The 23,810-nt window shown below is 31.1% G+C and overlaps 1 protein-coding gene and 2 non-coding genes across 11 annotated transcripts in view; 2 read left to right on the forward strand and 1 right to left on the reverse strand.

The window, feature by feature from the left end:
- The window catches only part of LOC108722474 (NAD kinase), a 28,191-nt gene extending 8,507 nt beyond the window's left edge, over positions 1-19,684 (reverse strand). For 2 of the 9 annotated variants that reach the window (XM_018447609.1, XM_018447608.1), the window contains exons 1-2: positions 11,455-12,537; positions 3,745-3,828 (exon numbers count right to left, since the gene is read on the reverse strand). In XM_018447609.1, coding sequence (XP_018303111.1) covers positions 3,745-3,828; positions 11,455-11,639 — 269 coding nt within the window. In that variant the 5' untranslated portion in view covers positions 11,640-12,537. Of the gene's footprint in view, positions 1-3,744; positions 3,829-5,251; positions 5,376-6,948; positions 7,314-8,846; positions 9,081-11,454; positions 12,538-16,158; positions 16,292-18,041; positions 18,096-19,421 lie in introns of those variants that run through there. The other 7 variants (XM_018447610.1, XM_018447615.1, XM_018447612.1 and 4 more) reach the window with 7 other exon arrangements.
- Positions 14,783-14,854, forward strand: TRNAG-UCC (transfer RNA glycine (anticodon UCC)). The gene has a single exon. It is a non-coding gene; the product is annotated as a tRNA-Gly (tRNA).
- TRNAG-CCC (transfer RNA glycine (anticodon CCC)) lies at positions 15,209-15,279 on the forward strand. The gene has a single exon. It is a non-coding gene; the product is annotated as a tRNA-Gly (tRNA).
- Positions 19,685-23,810: the final 4,126 nt, after the last annotated feature.

The raw sequence follows: 23,810 nt of genomic DNA on the forward strand, positions 1-23,810 counted from the left end.
CATTTACTACATGAATGCGATTACTGTCTTGGTATGATTGTTTGCTAATGAAGATGACCGTTAAGACTTTTTCACTAAGAAAAGCGAATATCACCTAACGAATGAAGCGCACGTAGATTTTTTTCTTATACGCCCGCATATTTTGAGGATTTATAATATTATTATTTTTAATCAATAATTAACTGTGATAATATCGATCTACGGCATCGATCTATTGCAATTAACAGCGATGATATGACTATAGATCTGTTTTTTATTGCTGCACTCTGAACCGGTGCAATAAGTTGGAGTGAAACAAATATACGTTTGTTTCACTTCATCTTATTGCATTCTGTGTACCAGTTCAGAAAGTGCAGCAATAAAAAACAGACCTTATGATGTGAAATGTTGTTTTATAATTTAATTCTTTTGTTACGGTCTGCTACGAAATGCGTGATACGACGCGGCTATATGAGCCGCACGTTTACTCAAAGCGATTATGTCTAAATTAAACATGATGGAAATTAAACATAAATTAAACCTAATATATTATTATTCTTCATGATAAGAAAAAAGTTTGAACATAGACTAAATAAATTTTTTCAAATGTTGCAGTACACTGTTACATTTAAAATGTCTCAATTCGAATTATTTTTAATCAATAAGTTCGATGTGATTCACGATATTAAAACATTAATAAAGAAATCGGCAAATATGAGCAACAGCGCTGTAATTATTGCACAAATAGACACAAAACAGCCAGTTGATTAATTAAAAAAATATATCTTGAAAGTGTATTATTTACGATAATACATTTCGACTCTTCTTTGAAGTCAGCTTATAATAACGGTTCAATTTGAGTTACATTCTGTTTTGTATTGTCACATCTGGACCCAGATGTGAAAAATCTTTGTTAGAACTTTGTTAAGAATCTTTGTTAAGAAAACATATGGTTGGAAAGTCTAAATTTCAATAGAAACATGTTCTATTGTAAGAAAAATTTAGAAAGTTAAGAAAAGTCTTCTTTTATATAAAGAATGGAGGCTATTCTATGCACCTTTAGATAAACATTTAAGACAAATTTTCGGTGCGTATTCTGTAAAAGTGAATCAGTATATTATTACTGACTTCAGTATTACATTTATAGCTTGTAATCATCAATAAATACTTACTGTTTTTCAGTAATAATACACTGATTCATTTTTAGAAGTTATGATTTGGCAGAAACTGTTCTATTTTAGGTATCTAATGTTTAATTGCTATAAAAAGCAAATAATTTTATTTCATTAAATTTGCTGGTTTTGCTGGCTACAATACATACAGATGTACTTCGAATCTTTTTTACAAGAAAATCTTTCAACTCGACGCACAGTGGTCTAAATCAGTAGCGCGAAAAAAGTTTAAAATATAAAGAACTTAATTTAAGTATTTTGAGCATTTTATAGTGTCGTAAACATTCCAAAATATTAAAAATTAAATTTTCGTCGATTACAATGGCGTATATAGTAAGGTAATTTTGCTTTATGCTCCATTAATACACCATTAATGTACTGTCGCAATAGCTTTGATGACACGTTGTTAATATTGCTATTTACATAAAATATATCGTTATTTACGATTTTATCTGAATGACAGACTCCCAGTCAGATAATTTCGTAACAGTTATATTGATATATTATATTATATTTGATGTTAAATTAATATTGACTTGATTTATGCTGCAGTTATAGATTATTGTTAAATATTTATAACATTGAACTTTTTAAAGTCCGATAAAAAATTACAGACATTTGCAAATGTTGAACTTAAAATCTCATCATATTTTATCGAGAAATTTTTTGTGATGTAAAAATAAAATGTAATAATAAAACGCTCATGTGCGGCTTATAAAGTTATTATGATTTTTTAGGAGTAGAGGAGCTAGTTGTTACACTTACGTGTGCTGTATCATTTTGTTATCTTATAACTATTACTATATCACTTTTTTTATTATTTATTATTAATAATCTATTACAAATTTTCTATTATAAATCATTTATATTATATTGTTTAATATCGCCGTTAGGGCTCGTTCAGACAAACGACTTCCTAGCGCCACAATCGTAAGTGCCGATTCGTTCATACGGAGCTATTTTCTAGCGCTACAGAAAAGTGTCGCGAATATGTTCATATGAGTCAATTCATGGTGCGACAAAACGTTACGGATGCATTCAGATGGGCGAATTTGCAGCGCTTTGTTAAGCCATGAGTTTATCCCTCTGAACGCATCCACAATATTTCTTGTCGCGCCACGAATTGACCCATATGAACATATTCGCGACACTTTTCTGTAGCGCCAGAAAATAACTTCGTATGAACGGGTCGGCGCTTACGATTGTGACGCTACGAAGTCGCTCGTCTGAACGAGCCTTTATTGTTTATCAAATATATACAGGGTGTCCGGTAAGTTTTGACAAACCACTTGTGTGTGGAATATAGAGCGAACTAAACTGAGTCGAAAAATCCTCTATCATTTTGCAATTTTCGCAATAGTTATAAGAAGATATTAATTATTAAAAATTGTCGAATATATTGGTCTTCACTAATTTTTTACTCAAATACTATCAACTTTTTAGTACTGTCTTTTCTTATTGACAACTATTTTATCAACATGAGAAATACGGTATTAAAAAATTCCACTCAGAGAAAAAAGTCGTATCAGTAATTATAAATTTGTAGTGAAATAGCGCCTCACAACTATATACATATTATTAAATTCTAATAAGAATACTAGATTAAGTGAATTAAGAAAATATAGTACATTAACCATATAAACAATTTATAAATGGTTAATATTGCTATATTTTCTTAGTTCACTTAATTTACTTATTGTTGTTATTAAAGCTTTATAATACATAGTTACAAATTTGTATATGCATTTCTTATTTATTTTTGTCTTCCAAGTTTGAAACCAACGCTACGCCTTTTATTGTAAGTGAGTGGTTTCCTTCGTAGAGGAGAAACTGAACTCCGCTACGTCCCTCTGGTGACAAAGCCGCGTACTACTCGTACTGAGCGACCCTTTAAAAATTTTTGTCTAAACTAGAAAAATGTAATTGTTATATCTATTTGCATGAAGTCCAAATAACTACTCAATGTAGTTGAGTCACTACTTTACTACCAATTAATACTGCAATTTGTTACCGTGACTATATTTTTATAATATTCAGCACTACTTTAGTTTCTATTACTTTGTAAAACTAGTTACAGGTACTTCAATTGCAAAAGTTGCCAAATTTATAGTTGCTGGAACTATTTTGTTTTCTCTCAGTGTCTGAAAAAATTCTCAGAACTTTAGAATAAAATAAATAATTTCTGTCTCTTGCTGTTTTTCTGTTTAAATTGATAGTATTTGAGTAAAAAATTATTGAAAACCGATATTCAGCGATTTTTAGTAATTAATATCCTGTTAATTATTGCGAAAATTACAAAATGGTAGAGAACTTTTCGTTTGTTATTACCTCAAAATATATCGAACGACTATAATCGCATATAGTATGGAGGTTGCTTTGCGCGTGATAGTCACGTAGTAATGAAAAGGTTAATTAGTGATGCTAATATCTAATAGGAGCGCTATCGAGAACGATTTTCAATGCGTTACATTATGTGTGTGAATAATAATAAAATAATTACTTAAAGAGAAAGAAATATTATGTAGAAATATTCTACATAATAATTAATTATGTCTTTCAATGCCTCCAACAAAATATCGTATGAGTTACTTACATAACCGTTACAGAAGTTTTCATGATACCCCCACATCGCCCGAAGTGTTGAACGGGACTGGGTGCGTTTAGACTCCTCGTTCTTCTGTAAAATAAAAAGAAAACAAGTGTTAAGCATAAAAAAATCATCAGATACGTCGAGTGATCTCGCCACCTTCGAAAAGAGATATCACAAAAGAGTATGAGTGTATTCAACTCTGACCTTAGAAGCGAACTTCTTCTGATCTTCTCCATTCCTTTTTCCATTAGTCATTTTCTAAATGGCGAAAGAATCGATTTATCATGTTTCTTCGATCGTATCAAAACCTTTCTTTATTAATATATTTATTTTTTTTAATGTAAAATAAATGTTTGTACTATTCTTCGAACATTAAAAGGTTATTGTTTGGCTCGTAGCCCTTCTTTTTCATTATTACTAATTTCATTTTATTGAGCCATATTATTACTTATATATTGTAAAATAAGTATTTTAATTAAGAATAAATAAGTATCAAAATAAATTTATTAAAAACTTATACTATTTAAAATTAAAATTTGTTATAGCGTGTTTATGTGTCACAATTTACATATAGAAATGGTTATTTTATTGCCGAATATAAGTCGATTATAAAAACAAATTTGAAATGTAGTTAGTTGCGCATGTAACTGTGCTAAGTCAAGACAATAATTAGTCTGACCTAGTTACTTATCGATATATAAAAGTTATAATTATAATGCATTAGTGTATTAGCTTTTTAACATTAGTAGATTTGAATCCTTTTGCTGTCGCGGAACAATTTATGTCATATTTTTTTATGAGTTAACAAGTATCACGCAACACACCTATTATGTAGGAAAATGCATTTCATAATAGAACGCTCGAGTTCGCTAGTTTCAATTTTGTTCTACATTTCTTCACAATGTAATCAAGTGTAAAAGTGAAATCACACGATTTCTGGAATGATAAACATGCGTGCATGTATGTACTGCTAAGCTTGCTTTGATGCATGATGCAGTCTGATGTTTGGCAGGTAACTATAAAATTAGTACAATTGTTAAAAAAAAAATTTTGGCGTCTTTAATGCAATTGTTTCTATTCTGAAGATACTGTCAATCGTCTGCTCGATTACGTGACTATTTTTAACCTTTTCATTGATAAGGAAATAAGCAAGGAAATAAGCTATAAAGTAATAGACAGAAATAAATACAGAAATAAAAAGCATGCCTATCAGCATGCTGTGCTCAATGCATGAACGTATTTTAGCATGTATGCATGCATGCTTATCATTCAGAACTATCGTGTAATTCAAGTTTAAAATAACCACGCCAGAATCATGGCTTCATATATATACGTCAGTGTACACACATGCAAACATTTTTTAACTTACAATTAAATATTTTCTACAGACAACCAGTCAGCGTCCAATATCTGCTTATCAGTGAGTTTTGTAAATTACTGATCGTAACATTTAGTCATTTAAAATATACTTTTTTATGACAAGAGGAAATTATTATCGAGGAAGATCTACCTGAGGATGCGATTTTGTAGATTATTGTCCATCGACGGGACATTTGACTGGCCAACGACATCATAAACGAAGTCATATTGTCCATTGATTTCATCAACATTTGATAGAGACATATCGGCCAAATCTTGCAGATAATAAAAAAAATTAGCACAAATTAAGTTAAACTTTTTGCAGCCCTGTATGCACAAAATACTTCAAGATATTTGTGATAAAATGGTATAGGTAAATTAATATTACTTTAACTTAATATCGCGATAGGAACATATAAAATAAATAAATATATAAAAAAATAAAATTATACGTTAAAAATTCGAATAATGTTGATAAGATACTAAGAATTATCATGACCAAGCGAATTATGATACCCTTGAACGTCTTTCTTTATATAAATCACAACAGTATCACATGTAGATACGGTGCGATACGCGTAATAAAGTAGTCAAGATCTCGTAGCAAAGTTGTGCCAAAACAATTTATATTTAGATTCGCGTACGATTAGCAGGAAGAAACGGTTACTAAAATTAACATCATCCAGTTCCATACGTTTAAATCGGAATTGCTCTATCGCTAACTAAAATCTGTTTGTATATAAAACGTTTATAAAAATAAATCATCCTATTTCTAATTATTTATTTCGTTATTTTAGCTCTTCGGAATGCCATTTTATATCGTTCCGTTATGTATCCACTATACTATATTTGCGAAAAATATCGCATAAAAATAAAAATATAAATTTTTTTAATCAAAATATCAAACATCAAGAAATATAATGGAAGACAACAAATTTATGTACCCCTACATTAATAAAAAGTTATTACAGTCAAGTAAAAGAAATCTTGAATATGCCACATTACACTGTTATAAAATATCAAAGGAGATAAAATATAAAATATCCAATTCCTTGAATTAAAAAAAGTATTAAAAAGTTTTATTATTTTTAATTTCCACATCTATCAAAACGTAATCAATGTGTTACTGCAGTGATTGAATTGTTTAATTTTAAAGTAAATAACAAACTAATTTGAGTCCAATTTAATTTCTTAAATTAAATTGTTTTACAATGCTTTAAATTAAGAAGCGCCATAACGGTCAGAACGTTAAGATGTTGAACTATTGTAAATTCATTTAAATGAATTAATATCAGAAATTATAATTGCGTGCCGATATGGCACGCAATTAAATTTTATTAGAACATTATATAATTTCTAATTATATACGACTTTCACAAGCGTGATCGTACTATTGGATTTATAACTTTTCCGATCAAATCAACATTTGATTTGCTTTTTATTGAATACTTAAATCCTAAGAATCCACGGTCTCGTTTCGAGATGACGACATCATGACGTTCTTCATTGAAAGGCCTTCAAAATCATTCTCAATAACAAGCTTTCCTTTTTTCCGAAGATATTATTTGAGATAAGATTGCAATGAGAAGTTGTAGTTTTTATATTGCTGTTTTGTCTTTATCACGTGTTAAGTAAAAATTTTACGTGAAAAATTTATGTGATTTATGCGTTAATTAAAATATTAGTTAAAAAAAGACTCTAAATTCAAACTCTAATGATTAAATAAATATAAATAAATAAGCCTATTTGAGCCAGCACTGGATGTACAGATGCAAATTTTAAAATATTAGTATCATTAAAAACATTACAAAATGGCAGAGACTTTTTTAATTAGCGCGTTAGGCTCACCTCAAAGAGAAAAATTTACAACAAAAAAAATCTTTCTCGCGCGAACCTTGAACTTCGTTCGAAACTTTGCGTCGAACCTATCACAATCTATGCTGGACTATGGTCTGTTTCTTTGATTCAATCTCTCGATATAGACATTGCGATTGCGCATAAAATAAATTGCTTTCGCTTCCAGTATTGCTATTTTAACGTTTCTATAAATTTCACTGCACCATTAAAACTAACAAGAGCGTCAATCTCGCGCACGCGTACCTATCTAAATGTTACACAACTATAAAATGTTAAATATGAATTTTTAAGCGTTTATCTACGCTTTTCGTAACAACTTTAATCACGATAATTCAGGCACATAACAGCGACTAAGTTGCGAGATGGCCGCGCGCGGAATGACGCGTCTGCATAGAAAAGTGGCTTGCAATTACTATACTATCGCTGGCAGTCGGTAATGATTCGTTCCACAATTCGCGTCGATGCTGCAGATAGTAACCTTCTAACGCGTGTTAACGAATGTTGCAAACAACATTATGATAATTCTGATTGAATCTACTAGATGAAATATATTGCGCCGACGCGTCTGTATTCGAAGATATTTTCGTCGCCTACAGGTTGCTATACTTTCTCGATCGTGTATTTATTTTTTTAATTAAGACACACTTGCTGATGTAACAGCGCTTTCTTCGAGACTTTGCACAATTACAGTGAGTGTTATTTATATAAACTATAAACGTTACTTCTGCCTACAATAATCTTCTTCTTTAATAGAAAAATAAAAAATAATTTGCACTTATATATATATATATATATGTTTATATATTTCTATATGTTCTTATATAAAAACATTTTACCAAGTTAAATAAATTTTTTATAAATATACACAGAATATTCTTTACAATATTCGTAGAGCATAAAAGTTTGTACAATATTCTATAAAACATTGTACAAAATATTCATATGTTCATAGAATATTTATAATTTTACTATTCGAATATTCTGTAAACATGAATATTTAACTTTTTTGTACATCCTAGAATAACAAATATTTTTAATAAATTCATCGTTTAAAAAAACATTCATCGAATGTTTATGTACTATCTAGATATATCAAGTTTTTAAAATAATTGAGACTAGAATCTGGTTCAAGGAAATGTTAGTTTCTTCCTCTTTTTTATTTTACTTGGCAAATCAAAAGTGAAAAAAACTCTTGATCAGTTGAGGAAATTTGTACTCTCTCTTTCTAAACGATAAGATTTCTCGTGCAAAAACCGGTTGTATTACGATGAATACATCGAAGTGTTAAATATCATCATGTTTATTAAATTAGAGCAATATTGTTGCAACACAGCTGCGATCGATCACAACATTTGGATTGAGAACGTAACATTTGTAAAAATGAGATTTGCCACCGAGTCAAGACACATTTTCATAAGAAGTGATCCGTTCAGCTGACACGTGGGCTGTTTGGACCCAATCAACGAAGAGAAAACAGTTTTGTAATCGATTGCATCGAACGCGAATTCCTGAAATTCCGACTGACGGCGCAACGGAGGCGCCATGGGTGCGAGTCATACAGGAGCTCATCGAGCAAAAGCCGGATCGGATGGAATGTGCGGTGAAAGGTGAACGCGTTCTCGCTCTCGAAGAAAGGAACAACAAGAAGTGCTCCCGCAGCATTCGTGATTCAAGCGGACGCCGATGCTAAAAGATACACGTGCACACTCGTAGAGATTTCGCAGAGACTTCCAAAAATCTAGGAGATCTGCACCCTTCATATCCGACACTTCGAGAAGTAATAGCATTTTATATTTGAAGTGAATGAAGATGATAGGTCTTCGTAGGACTTTGATAAAATATGACTTATGGTAACGATGGAAATAATTATTTTTTATTTATGGCAATACCTCAACTCGGCTTCATCCATGTGTGCTGATTTCACAATCCGTCCACGTTAAATTTCTTGACAGACAGGTGGGAGAGAAATGACGTTTGTAATAATTAAAGCAACGCGGATCAGCTGTGATTAAAGCACACTTCGGCAATGACACACCACGAGGAACTAGTCTCCAGCAATGTCTCTTAGGTCGTGAACACGCTGATGTCGAGACGCCCAGTGAGTGGTAGGACATACGCAAGCGCGAGAACGCCAATCAATTCTAAACACGCAACCTATTTATTTGTTTCTAATTTCAATCGTATTTTTTCCCTTCGAATCCCTACCGGCTTCCCGATCGATCGAGCTGGACAAATTCGATTGATGATCTCTGCTAGATAAATTTCATTTGTGGAAAATGTCAAAGAATTTTGTAAAAAGAATTTTAAATATTTACAATAATTAAATAACTTTTAAACCAATAAGATCTTAAATATTTAAAAATTGTATTATTAGCTTCTCTCTCTCTCTCTCTCTTTCTTCTTATCTTATTTAATAGATATTTAATGTATAAATACTTAATATTTATATTTTCGGTTTAATTTTTACCTAAAAATTCGACTAAAATTTACGATTAAATTAAACGATAATTAATTACGTATAATGTTTTAATATCTAACAATTTTGCGTTCAACGAAAACGATGATGTCATAATACAGCAAAAGAGTTGAGCAAGCTATTACATACTGAGTCTTATGTTATATATGCGAGATAGAATCAAATTACGTGATCTCTCTTTTATAAAGTGAAACAATCTGGTTTTGTAAAAAAATTAGTAAAATTGCTTGCTCGTACTTGGCGTGATTTTTATATTAAATGATGTCGAATTAACGACAGCATATTTAGAAATCAATCTATTATATGTGCACATTTTTCGCAGCATTGGTTGAGTATCACACGATGAAAAAATTCATTTTTTTTATTAACGATAAAAGAACAATAAAAATCTCTTGGTATTGCAAATTGAGAAATGTCCTGAAAGTCAGGTATCCTAGTCATTAGATTGAAATTGAATTAAATTACACGTTTATGACTTCGTTTAATTATTTAGCTTTGAACAACATTAAAGTCCGGATTATTTAATCAATTAAAAGAATTATCCACTATTTCCGAGTACGAAGAGCAATAAAAGAAGTTTCTGTAATTTAAAATGTTAAAAATGTGTACATCACTTCTCAAAGCATCACCAAAAATAAGAAAATTTATTTCTTAGAATATTCATTTATTCTATTATTAAATCTAAATATTTATATAAAATTTGAGCATATCGTATAGATTTAAAAATTATTTAATCTGTTTGTTTGCCTTGATTATTATGTAAATTTGTATATTTATATAATACTTATTTGCATATTTGATGAAGCAATTGTATTATGAATTAAATCAATTTTTTTATATACAGGGTGTCCCAGAATGATCGCATTTCCTCTTAAGAACGTATTCTTAATTTTGAGGTAATTTTGAGACGAAAATCCTAATACAAAAATGTCGAAGTTACAATAGTTTTTGAATTATAATTGGTTAAAGATAGTTTGTAATTCGAAAACTATTATAGCCTCGTATTTTCGTATTAGGATTTTCGTCTTAGAATGTTTAAAAGAATTCAGAAATAATAATATAGAGAGCTATAATAGTAAAATGGTTTATGATTTATAAGCATTTAAAGTTAACTTATAATTCAAAAAATTATTGTAATCTCGATATTTTCGTATTAGGATTTTTGTCTTAAAATTACCTCAAGAATACGTCTGTAAAAGGAAATGCGGTCATTCTGGGACACTCTATATAGATACATATTAATAAAAGTGTAATAAAAATATCGTGCAATAATTTATTTAAATTCACTTTATTCATTTAAAAGTATTATTTACCTAAAACTGTAAACAAAACGTGGTCATTGTGCTACATAAACTATTATAAGCTAAATTATTTATTATTTTGTTTGTTGCAGTTGGTTTCAAATATTTACGACAACAATTTTTTACTTGATATTATTAACTAATATTGTCAAAACATCCAACGATGCCAACCTGTTTTGTAACCGAAGTTGCTGTTAACATCACATTTCGCATTTCGCTTGCAGTTAGATACTGAAATGCAATTCGATGTTATTTTCGAAATAATGCGCTTTCGAATACAACGGTCAATTATGTTTAAAGATTTTCCTGCTGGAAACTGCTAATTGATAAAGCCTCGCCGTCTTATCTGTTTGTCGTGAAAAATACACACAGAACGATTTTGCGAAAATATTTAAAAATTTAGCGAAATACAACTCTGAAAATAATCTTGTTAGACCATCAACATAATTATGTAGAAAATTAAAACATGACAAACAATTCCGCAAAATATTTTTTCATTCTAGCCAACAGTTTAAACATCTTACATAATTATTTTGATAGATCTAACAAAATTATTTTCAGATCTGTATTCAGTTAAATTTTTAAATACTGCAGAAAAATCATTCTTTCCGTGCAGGATTGACAGGAAATCATTGGGATGAGTTTCGTGATTTACTCAAAAGCTCATCACCGTTTCCTTTCTATCATTTCTTGGAAGATTCGAGTGACGTTTTTACTCACGGCCAAGTACCGGATCGTCTCCGTCTGCGGGTCTCCGGTTCTCCGTTACGATCTTCTAGCAAAAGTCTTCCTGCGCTATCATTTTCGTTTCCAGCAATGGCGCCCTTACATTCAGCTAGGCATCTCCAATTGAGCAGTTCGCTCACGCTTCGTCTGCGCAGTTTTTCCTTCACCATTTCCATCATCTGAAAAACACTCCTTTAGTTTTGCCACGCGCGTTCTACTTCTTGCGCCGTCTCGATTAAGATTGTCCGATTTTACTTCCGCACGACCGCATGCTCCAAGTTGTAGCCAAGTGCTTTTGCATTATTTCCTTTGTCTAATGAATGCCCTTGCATTGGCAACCAACATTGGCAACTCCCTTCCAACAGTGTCGCTGCATGAACGTTGCGATTAGTATCGATTCTAAATAACGATCCCACATCCTCTCATCGCGTGTCACTTTCGAATGCACGGCAAATTATTCGCTTTCCTTTTTTCGCAATAATAATCGCTCTTGGCATTTGAAGATCATCTTTCAGGATGGATGGATTTGTGGTTCGTGAATACGACGAGAAAACCAATGAGACTGATCAATCAACCGTAGCAATTCTTGGTAACATACGCAGTGGTATCGTCTTTACTTCACTTGTATAACACATGCAAATATAATATATTCAAGGACATAACTACTTGTGATTCTGATCATACTTCATGTACATTGTATGTACATGGACTTTAGTTATGATTGCTTTAGGTTTATATTAGAGTTAGTAATAATCGCATTGAACTTTGGTCTCATCGAATCTGTGTAACGAAAGACTTTCGAAAGAATGTTTCACAGGCTTCGTTCTTGTTTCGCATTAACGTGTATTTGCGACCTACTTCCTTGCACAACCACGGGGAATTTCACTTGCCGATGGACGAGGTGGCCGATAATGAGTCTCACTGCTCGTTATGTTCGACTTTTTATCTTATCTGGTTAGTATCGCACTGGTTAAACTTTCAGTTTACAAAATTTATTCGTGATCTGCAAAACTTAACGTAGCTAACGTAATGTTTGTAGATATATCTATGAATATAATAATATAAATCTTCGTGGATTATGTTTAGATATTTTTTTTTTTGGCAATACTATATACTTTTTAAAAATATTTTTTATATATTTTTTTTTAAACGATTGATGGCACTACATTGTCAAAATCTTGTTTCACGAAGATTGTTAGTTCCGATTATGATTACGTGTCACCACTAATATATCGTAGCTTTATTTAAGCTACAAAATATACGAATACACATTTATATAAATTTTGAGATTAATTCCTCTTTGATAATTCGTAAAAGAAAACATCGTATCGAAGAGAAAAGCGGTCTAATATTACTCGTTAATGGGAACGATGAAACGAGGTCTCGAAGTTGGCACACACAACGCGCAACAACTACTACGATCGACGACCGCTGAAGGTTTACTGAGAAGTCGATTTTACCGGCCGTAGCCGGCCGAGAGACAGTTCAAGCTTGCTAACTCGCGTTTCTTTCCCCACCATCATGTGCCCTCGTTATCGTCGTGCTCGTAATATTTAAAAATTTATGAAAGGGTCGGGAGTTCGGACGATTCGTGATAATTTGGAGTTTCAATATGAGATTAATCGAATGTCAGAACATATATCTTTGTGCGCATATTGAACATTTTGTTATGTTTATTATTTTTTATTAATCTTCATTATTTAAAAAATTAAAATTGTTAGATTATAGTTTTCTTATAATTTGTTGTTTTGTAAGAAGAGAATGAACTCAGAGAGAGAGAGAGAGAGAGAGAGAGAGAAATTTAGTGATGGCAACTATAAAGGTGACACTTTCACAAATTTTAAATGTAGAATTAATATACATAATAAACTATTTTATAGTTATATACATATTGCAAATAAACATATTTTATAGTTATTGCAATCATACAATAGTTGCACATTTAGTTGTACATTAATTCTACCCACAAAACTTATACAATTGTCAGCTTTATAATTTTTAACACAATGTTTTTCTCTGAATGCAGCCTTTCAGTTTTTAAATAATCATATTTAATAAATTTTGATGAAAAAAAAACTATACTCATTTTTGATGAAATAAGTTCCCCTTTCGGCAATTGTAATAATATTTCATTCCTTGTTAACCTTTATGTTTTGTTGTTTCCAATCTATGAAAGTAAATAACGGCCTAGATAAACAAGGAATTCGATGTGTAGGAGATATTGTATTGCTAAAGATGTTTTCACCACAATGATGTCTCATTTCTATAATACTTACCTTATTTTCGTTCTAATACTGAAAATAGTTTCATTCGTCTCGGCTTGTTCTTATTGTGTTGTATTGTGTTGTATATATCGTACTTTCTCAGCATGTTCAGTCCCCTTTTGAAGCATGACAATATTGAATAATGTATGATGTTTAAATGTTTATAACTATGGTGAGTTTTTATATCACGCGACAATGTATAGCAGCTAACTGATCTTACTTTCGCTTGTAATAATTCAGCCTCTAGTAATCCAAATGAAAACTCTTTGGAGAAAAAGTCTCTAAAATATCAGATGCGATCGTTTATCTCAATAGAAAACTGAGAACTGTGCTTAATAAATTTTTCTTCGAATATTTTTACTTCTCAAATCTACGGTGACAGAAGTCATTGCAATTATCCGGCTATTAAAATGATTTATAAAAATTGGACATACTCGTATAAGGTGTTCCTCAAATCGGTCGTCACTTTAGATATGTTCAATTCTTCTATATGTATTTCGACGAATCAATTCAACGACTTTTTAATGCTGATAATAATCTTCAACTCAATAAATATCAGCTAACATTAACATTACTAATTAACATTACAATATTAATGTTATAATTTCCTACTCAACAATATAATTATTTACAAAATATATATTGTATTACGTTTATATTATTAAGTGAGAAATCATAATATTGATGTAATATTATCGTTAGTTGATGTTTATCGAAAGAAAATTAGATGCTAATTACTGTTATTATAATATTTTATAATTTAATAATCGCTTCAAAATACACATTTTAAAAAAATTTCTTATGCGACAAAGAAATGTTATATTTGATGTTTCATATATTTTCATTCTTCTACTATATTTTTAAATATTACTATATGTATTATATATATACTTTCTATAGGGAAATATTCTTAAAGAGAAATATGTTTTCTGTATTATCTTTAAAATTTAAAAATTTCTTTTCAAATATTGAAGACAATTTTTGACAAGTAATACTATAATTTGTAATTGTGTCAAAATGAATACTCTTGCTCGCTACAGATATATAACATATCAGGTGCGATGGTGGTGTAATGGTTAGCATAGTTGCCTTCCAAGCAGTTGATCCGGGTTCGATTCCCGGCCATCGCACAAAATATTTATTTTTTGAAAGATTTTTTTATTGCAATTTTAATTTAAACATTCCCACGAATATATATATATGGATAGATCTGAATAAGTTAGTAGCCCACACTGTATAATTTCATCGTAATTAGTTAATTATATTTTAAATACATCGTTATATATTATATTAACAGTTGTCTTATCTGTCAAACGCTACAATAAAATGTTAAAAATTTACAAATTGTGCATTATTTCAATATGATAGATATGTTGACAGTTATAATATTAAGTTCAATTAGATAAAATACGATCTAATACGTTTATAAAAATATTCAGTGTGACTACCATATATCCTTTGAAGAATACCCGGCAATTCGGATAGCACTGCTGGTGTAGTGGCATCATGCAAGATTCCCATTCTTGCGACCCGGGTTCGATTCCCGGGCAGTGCAAATTTACTTTTTTTGTAATTTTATGTGAATGAAATTAAGAAGGGTCGATGTAAAAAACCATTTTTTTATTAATTAATTCCTGTTTTTCTACAGTTTTTAATATCTCGTTTATATCTATATATATATATATTGATTACTACTGGTAGTACTGATAATGATGTCTGACTCAAAGTTATTATATAAGTTATTATCAATTTCAACGTGGAATTTTTTGAAGAAATTAATTTAGAAAAGAGCTGTCCCTTATCTCAATAATTATCTTGTATTATGATAATGTAATCATATTAATTAGCAATGATTTATTCATTCAATAGCAATTTCTCATTTTATATCTATCTGTCAAGGATTTTTTATAACTAATAAATTATAAAAAAAAAGATGTCAATAAGATATAAAAATTATGTATTATAAATCTTTACAATCTCAAAATGAGATAAGCATTGTAAAACTATTGTGTAATCGAATACTATCCCAAAATTATCTAAAAATTATTATATCATATTTTTCTGAAAAGCAAATAAAGAGAAAGATGTATTTGAACTTAAAAAGACTTTTAGAAAGGATCGGTATGCATGTCTCATTTTTATCGATAAATGTTTAGTGTATATCTTACGTTATAACATGTAGGTACTATAGAATTCCTGAAATATACGCGCGTATTTATTAATAAAAGTGAGGAGTGAATACGGATCAAGATATATACCTATTTATTGAACGAATATTTAATGGTAACTTCTGTTTGTTATAAACGTAATTTTTAAATAAAATCTGAAAATATAAACGTGCGATACGATAATAAGCACGTGAGACTACGTATGACTTATAATAATTAATTTGTATAATAAGAACATTTTTATAAAAGGGGCGCGTTTACGATACCTGATAGTAGAATGGATAAGAGATTTTCTCTTACGCATCACCACTTGGAAAAGGATAGTTCCACTACGTAGCATTACTATATAATTGGCATCACTGTACTGAAGATGAATTTCCAACATTCCCATTCCTCAACGTGCACGGTACATCAAAGAAGTAAAGAAAAATTCTCACGATAAGGGGAACCTCAGTGATAACCCAGTCTTACCGAAGAGAACAAACTGATCGCGTGTTAATATTTGTATCAGGCGTGACGTGATTGGTTTGAGATACCGACATTAATCTCAGGAATTCATTAAAAGAACATTTGATGCCTAGATAACATTCGATCTTACGTCGTATTATGTGTTAGTTCCTAATAGAAGTCGAGAATAAAATGTGGGGAGTTTGAGATAGAAGTGATGTATAATTAATTGGATGTGCGTATTTGCAAGACAATGCAACCATTATCATCGAGATATTTAAGGACGGAGTAATGGTGTATTTACAAAACGATGAGATATTTTAATTCCGATCGTGCATCAGCACATGCCATGCATCAATAGATACTATATTGGCACACGCTGCCGCTGTGAAGACAATGAGATACGTTCGGAACTTTGAAGTCTGTATGTAGTTTCAAATGCCACGACTGAATAAATTCATGTTTTTTAGAATGATAATTATGTCTACTTAATTACGTTACACATTTGACTTTTTACAGTACGTAAAATAGTAAGTCAAATGGTAATAAAGTAATAATCTGCAAATTGCTATATATTTAACTTTTTGCAATAAAAAATAAAATATAGAGAAAGAAGAATGGTTTTACTTAAATATCTAAACATTTAATTAGATCTGAACATAGTTTGATTGAACTATTAAAATAATTATATAGGACGCTCAAACTAGTTGCTAGAATATTAAAACTTTTTACAGTATTGCTTTAATATACTTCAATTTCCAACAAAATCATTTTAATAATCCAATAAAATGATTTTCAGATCTATTTAGCTAAAATTATAGATATTTTGGTAAAATCATTCGTGCGATAATCAACTTGGTGCAGCCACAATGAAGTTTCGCAAAGCAACTAATTGATTTACACTAATTAGTAAGGTCAAGATCATGATTATTATTTTCAAAGAATGAATAATGAATTCAGCATTGCTTTTACTTATCCGTAAAACAGATTTTACTTTTTACTTGACAAATTTATTTTTATCGAGTTGTCACGTATTACAGACGATTGAACAAGCAGAAGAATCTTTATTTGATTGAAAATAAACGAAGTACGAAGTGCGAAGAGCGACATAAAACATTCTCGTGCCACATTAAGACAAATACACATGTAGATGTATACACAATAGTATGATAAATTGTGCATCAACATACAAATTCTCATAGAGCATACAGTAAGCTTTTAAAGAGTGTTTATATCCAATAGCTCGATATAAGGAGGTCGTACATGTAAAGAGCGTGTGTATATAAAGAACAGCTAAAAAACATCTGTAGAAATAAAACTTTAGGCTACCGAAAGTTATAAAAAGAATAGCACATTTTGCCATTTCTTCACAATTACATAGGATAAGAAATGAGACTTCAAGAAATTGATTGTTAGTTTTAATCATTGTTACCTACTTCTAAATAATGACAAATTATTGTAACAACTTATGTACGTAATAGTAAATGATCCTGAATTATAATCAAATGGGTGCTTTCAATTCGCTTTGCGTGCCAAATTGTTCGCGTGATTAAATAACATTACAGGAAACGATATAGGTCTACGAGGGCACGATTGTACCAACGAAACAATGTTCAACAGAGAAAGGAAAATGTTCATGCGAGTTGTTACAGTTGGCGCTAGCTACGATTCACATTGAACGCACTGTATAAAACTGTATTACCTTCGCGGTTCCACCATCTCAGCGTGATCGACTGTTAACTCGGACTGCACGTTGCTTTAAGAAAAAAATGCATTGTTAAAATTTGCCGATAGTAATGTAAATAGTTGCAACATTTATATTTTGCAATCTAATATGCTAATATATAAGACTAGCGAAAAAGTCGAAGTTTCATCCGATTAGATACACTAGTGAAAAAATTCTCGTAATATACCTCTTAATATTTTTAAGAATTTTTCATATTTTAAATAACATGTTATATAATTTATAAAGATTTTTTAAAAAGCATTTTGAATCTCTCCCTAAAGCAATCCTCTTCTTTTGAGTTTATAAGTTTTCTTCGAAAATTGTAGAATGAGAAATCTTAGAGATCTTAAAATACAATATTTCAGAATTCACATGTATGAAGAGAATTTAAAAAAAATGAGACTTTTTCAATATTTCTAAAAAATGTTCTAATTTTTATAAAGAAGTCTGAAAATATTTCTAAAACGTTATAAAATTATACAGAATTTTTGAAAAATTATATAAAGAATTCTAAGAAATTCTAAGAAAAATTTTCACCAAAACAGCATATTGTGTATTTCTATTGTTTATGTCCATTAAAAGACCCAATCAGCATGAATGGCTTCAAAAGGGAAACGTATTGTTAAACTGTGTGGCAAGGTTCGTTTGTAGCCTTGACACGGATCTCCTTTTATATATTTTTTCGAGCGTATCGAATGCTCGTGAGACATTAATGTGTACGCAATTGTAAACGAAATATTTAACTTCAATGAAATATGGATCGGAGTTATGTGAAATATCGTGTCTATAGGGATATTTAAAAAGAAAAATTGTAATAATAGCAGATATTTAGATATTGAACCTGGATTAATTGTTTTATTAACAAAACGGGTTTCATTAACAAACTTATTATCATCAGCAATTAACTTAATGTACGCTGAGCAAGAATCGGATACGCATCCTTGACTTTTGATCTAAATAGATCTAAATAGCTGTCAGTTTTACGTGCCATTTATGAAATTAGTCTACCTCACTCTGAGCATTCCATAATTAACTGCCATAGAAATTTAAGATTTTACACGATGTACTTCCTCAGATTTCAAATAAACGGAAGCTTGTGGCGTTGTAGAAAACCACACACGGCGTCGCATGAATTATTCGCGATTCAAAAGACCATCCATTAACATAGATTTATGTCAGTGTTATCAACATTTTTTTTTAACTGTGGAAGCTATTAATCAATGAATAACCTTCTTGAAAGTGAATTACATTTGCAAAAAAATAATTATACTTAAATTTACATAAATACAAATCACTTAAAATACACACTCGATTGAAACTCGAGTGGTATCCAACAGAGGTCAAGGGTGATCTTACCTGAAGGTTTGCTGCTTGTCGTGCATCTTAGATACAGCGGTCTTTTCTGACGTGTTCTCGCTCAGTTCCACATCCGCGATCGCCTTCGCTAGCTGAAGATTCTTCTCGTCCATTTTTCTTTTGCTCACTAATCACAATTGGCGAAAAAAAGCGGCGAAAATTGTGTAACTTCTCGATGACGCCTACGATCGCATGAACTGCACCGAAAGATGTCTCGTAGCGTACTGAAACTTGAAAGGGTTCTCTGTCGCCGACAGAGTTAACCTGAGCGCCTCCACCGTTTGAACATATGTCGGTTCGAGTACCTAACTCCATTGTCGTTCCATGTTATCCACCGTTATATTTTTATCACTATTTTCTCTCTGTATCTAAACGATATTCGCGGTTTTCGATTATCGTCGTGACCTCATGGTAAATAGAACTGATTTCTTATAATAGACAGGTCGCGGCCTAGTGTATTATTGAAGCAGCAGGCTTTTTGAATGGCCTCCGTGATTCCCGCTCGTTTACAAACTCGCATTGACAGTGCGTGCGGGAGCGTCCAATGGAGTTATGACATCATGTTAATAACAGAGCGGTCAATAACAGAGCGTGGACGCGGTTTTTTAAATATGTATATTTACATTTCCTGTAAGGCTGATGACATTGCTCGATGCTTAACTTCAAAATGCGTGCTTATTGAAGAAATAATATTTGTTTCAGGCTTATTTTGTTTTACATTTATTTAATTTATACAGTGCATTATATTTATTTATATTTTTAACGTATATTGTCTCTCCTTTTTATATAAATAAAAAAAAATTTATTTAATCAAAACTGAACTATTCAGAAGATAAGAATAATAACGGTATAGCGAGAATATGTCGGAATAGTAGTTACAGATGGCATGATGTGTTTTTAAAACTTGTTCTTGAACAGTTCTTGAGATATCGAATGCAGCACACCAGATGTCGTGGATACTCAAGTTGGGAAACTTCAATTACAAATGCGGGCAAAGTAGATTTACTTCCCATACAGCACCAAACTTTTAAAAACGTTCATAGAACATTTTAAGAATATACCAATATTCTTAGAACGTTCATATAATGTCATTTACGTTCTATTCATATCATGAACGTTCTATTAATATCATGTGCTATCTGGGTTATTGCGAATTCGATTGGCGCACTCAATGGCTACGTTTACACCGTGCATTTAGGCCGCGGCCTATACAATAGTTGTCCTTGTTTATCTTGTAAGTTAAACAAAAACACCTATCGTATAGGTCGCGGACTAAATGCACGGTGTAAACGTAGCCATTGACAGTGCGCATTGGTGCACATTAAGCTAGTTCTACATTAGGCCGGAATCAGACTACGCATTGAATATTGAGATTAAAGATTGAAAAATTCAAATTTGACCAATCGAAACGAAAGGAGCTAAAATTTCTTTGTCCTTATTGGTCAAATTTCAATCTTCAATCTTCAACTTCGATCTTCAATGCGTAGTCTGATTCCGGCCTTAGTCGCATTGCAGCGTCGCAAGCGTGTCCCAAGTGATGCGGTCCAATCAGAGTCGAGCTAGCTTGTTGATTGGACTGCTTGCGACGCTGCAATGCGATTAATACAGCTTAAAAGCCGTACATAAAGTCGTACACAAAATAATGTAAAGATATGTTTATAAATAAACATAGAAATCGATTAAATCGTAAAATACTCAATACATTTTATTGTACTATTAGGTAATATATGTATTTCATAATTCGAAATATCTGCATTTCATTTTTATACTCAAATTAAATCAGTATACAACGGCTTTAATATGCATCAGTACTTCCAATCGAATTCGCCATTAGTTTTGCTTTTACGTATAAAACCGTATTTACCATATTTTTGTGCGTTGTATAATCAAAAATTTAGTATGGCAACTATAAAGATGACGATTATACAAGTTCTATGTGTAGAATTAATGTATAAAGATTTCATTTTTATACTCAAATTAAATCAGTATACAACGGCTTTAATATGCATCAGTACTTCCAATCGAATTCGCCGTTAGTTTTGCTTTTACGTATAAAACCGTATTTACCATATTTTTGTGCGTTGTATAATCAAAAATTTAGTATGGCAACTATAAAGATGACGATTATACAAGTTCTATGTGTAGAATTAATGTATAAAGCATGTAAAAATGTTGAAATTAACATTTTTGTGTTAATTTTAACATTTTTACATGTCTCAGAAAATCCACTATGCGACTATAAGTTAAAATTCACATTATATTTTTTACAGTGTAATTGAATAAATAAATGTGTAAGTTGAACAAATTATTTTACAATTGCAATAATTATAAAATGATTTCTTTAACTATATACATTAATTCTACATGTAAAACTCGTGTAGTTGCTATCATTGTGTTTTTTCTGAATGCAAAGCACCAATAATAATCTTACTAAAATTGTCGAATGTGATTAGTAACATTAAAATTAATTATGCAGACTCTTCCATAATTTAATTGAAGAAACGCCAAAATTTCTTTCGATTATAATAATCGCACCTGTTTTAAAACACTTGCTTGACAAATTTGTTCTATTTTGACTATAAGATTAAAGGAATGAAAAGAGACTCAACTATAAATTGTTTTCTTAACCAAATACTTGCTACGATTGAATCACCATGCATTTCTTCGCAGCGATCTAGTTTACAATTAGATAGACTCGATCGATTGACGACTCGATCGAGTGCCGCAATACTCTACGTCTGCTTAAGAAGTTGAACAGCTTACCATGGCCGGTACCAGTGGCTATCAAGGCCACTCGATATTACTCGCGTTTCTTGTGAACTGCTAAGTCATATGGAATAGCCCACGCATAAGCTCAATACTTCAACGAGAAATTTATGATCTATTATAATCGTCGATCGACAATTTCTTTCTTAAATAATTGTTGACCTTTTTCAATCAAACGTTACTCAATCATGTTGATTGTTCGCATAGATCTTTTCTCATAAGATTTCCCTTATGTTACATCTCGCATCCGAAACGGTTTCTTATCATGGTAATAATAAAGAGACCGTTCTGCTCGTTACGTACAAAACCGTTTTAAGATTGCAGTGTCCTCTCTAACCGTCATCTGTGAGAGATGTTCTATTATAACTACTTGAAATATTAGTCTTTGCTTTAATATGGATCACATTTTTAAAAAAGATAAGTATATTCCAGTCCGTTAAAACGAGCAACATTTATTTAAATATCATTATGCTTTCAATTTATCATATAATTATATTTTATGTAAAATGATTCATATAATCGCTTTGTGTTCGCAATCTGTTGTCATACTCTTTTATGCTCTACTATAACTAGATCCTTGAAATACTTTGAAATATCTTTGTTTCAACGTGGATCATATTTTAAGAAGAGATATGTATTTTCCAATCCATTAAAACGAACAACATTTATTTTAACATATTTATGTTATTAATCAATTATTGATTAATTAGAATTAATTATTATTTAATTATTCATTACATTTTATTAAAATAATTTATACAATCGCTTTGTTCGTCAAAATAAAAAGTCTTCCAGCTCTCCTCTTGTATTTCACAAGGATGTTATTCGTGATCTTTGACCGCGTCATCGTCATCGCGATTGATCTCTTAGACAAAGAGAATCGAAACCGACAGATTATTGTTCATGAATATTGCCGATATTTAAATGTTCACCTGCTGCAATCACATTGCGGCATTGATGTTACTCTTAACGAACTTGAAACCGCGATGACTCGCGTTGACCTTTTATTATGTGCGCGAGTTCGCGACCAACGTATTCTTTCGATCCTTCGCAAAACCTTTCGTTTCCTTGTCGATAGTGATCTCGCCTTTCGTTTCTTTGCGCGCACCAAGCCAGCCCGAGCGCTGTCAGCGGTAAATCGAGTCAGACTCGTCAAATTACAAAGCATGATACGCAATCGTCTCTTTCTATACGCGATAAATTAATTTTGTGTACGATCGCGTTCGAAAAACGCATCGAAATTAATGAGCTACGCGTCATTGTTGCGACGCGCATTAAATGTGCTCCGAATAAGCGACAGCGACGCAACACTCTGGAAAACGAATTGCGATGTAGCGCACAGGTGCGTGTTTTCTGCGCTTGCACCTATGTATTACGTACAGATTCCAACTCACGTAACTGTGCTGCACATATGGATTATAATAAATACGTTACATTAAGGTTGCATCAGGTGTATAGTCCCTACAAAAAGTGACTGGAATTGAAAATTTATTCTTTCCATATATAAAAATAAATATTATACATATATAAAACAGTTCATCAAGGTCTTTTTGAACTGTCAATATTTATATTTAGCAATATAATTTTACAATTTAAATGAAAATTTACTTATTTTATATTAAT

Source organism: Mycetomoellerius zeteki, unplaced genomic scaffold (genome assembly GCF_001594055.1).
Source record: "Mycetomoellerius zeteki isolate Tzet28-1 unplaced genomic scaffold, Tzet1.0 scaffold204, whole genome shotgun sequence".
Classification (NCBI taxonomy): Eukaryota; Metazoa; Arthropoda; class Insecta; order Hymenoptera; family Formicidae; genus Mycetomoellerius; species Mycetomoellerius zeteki.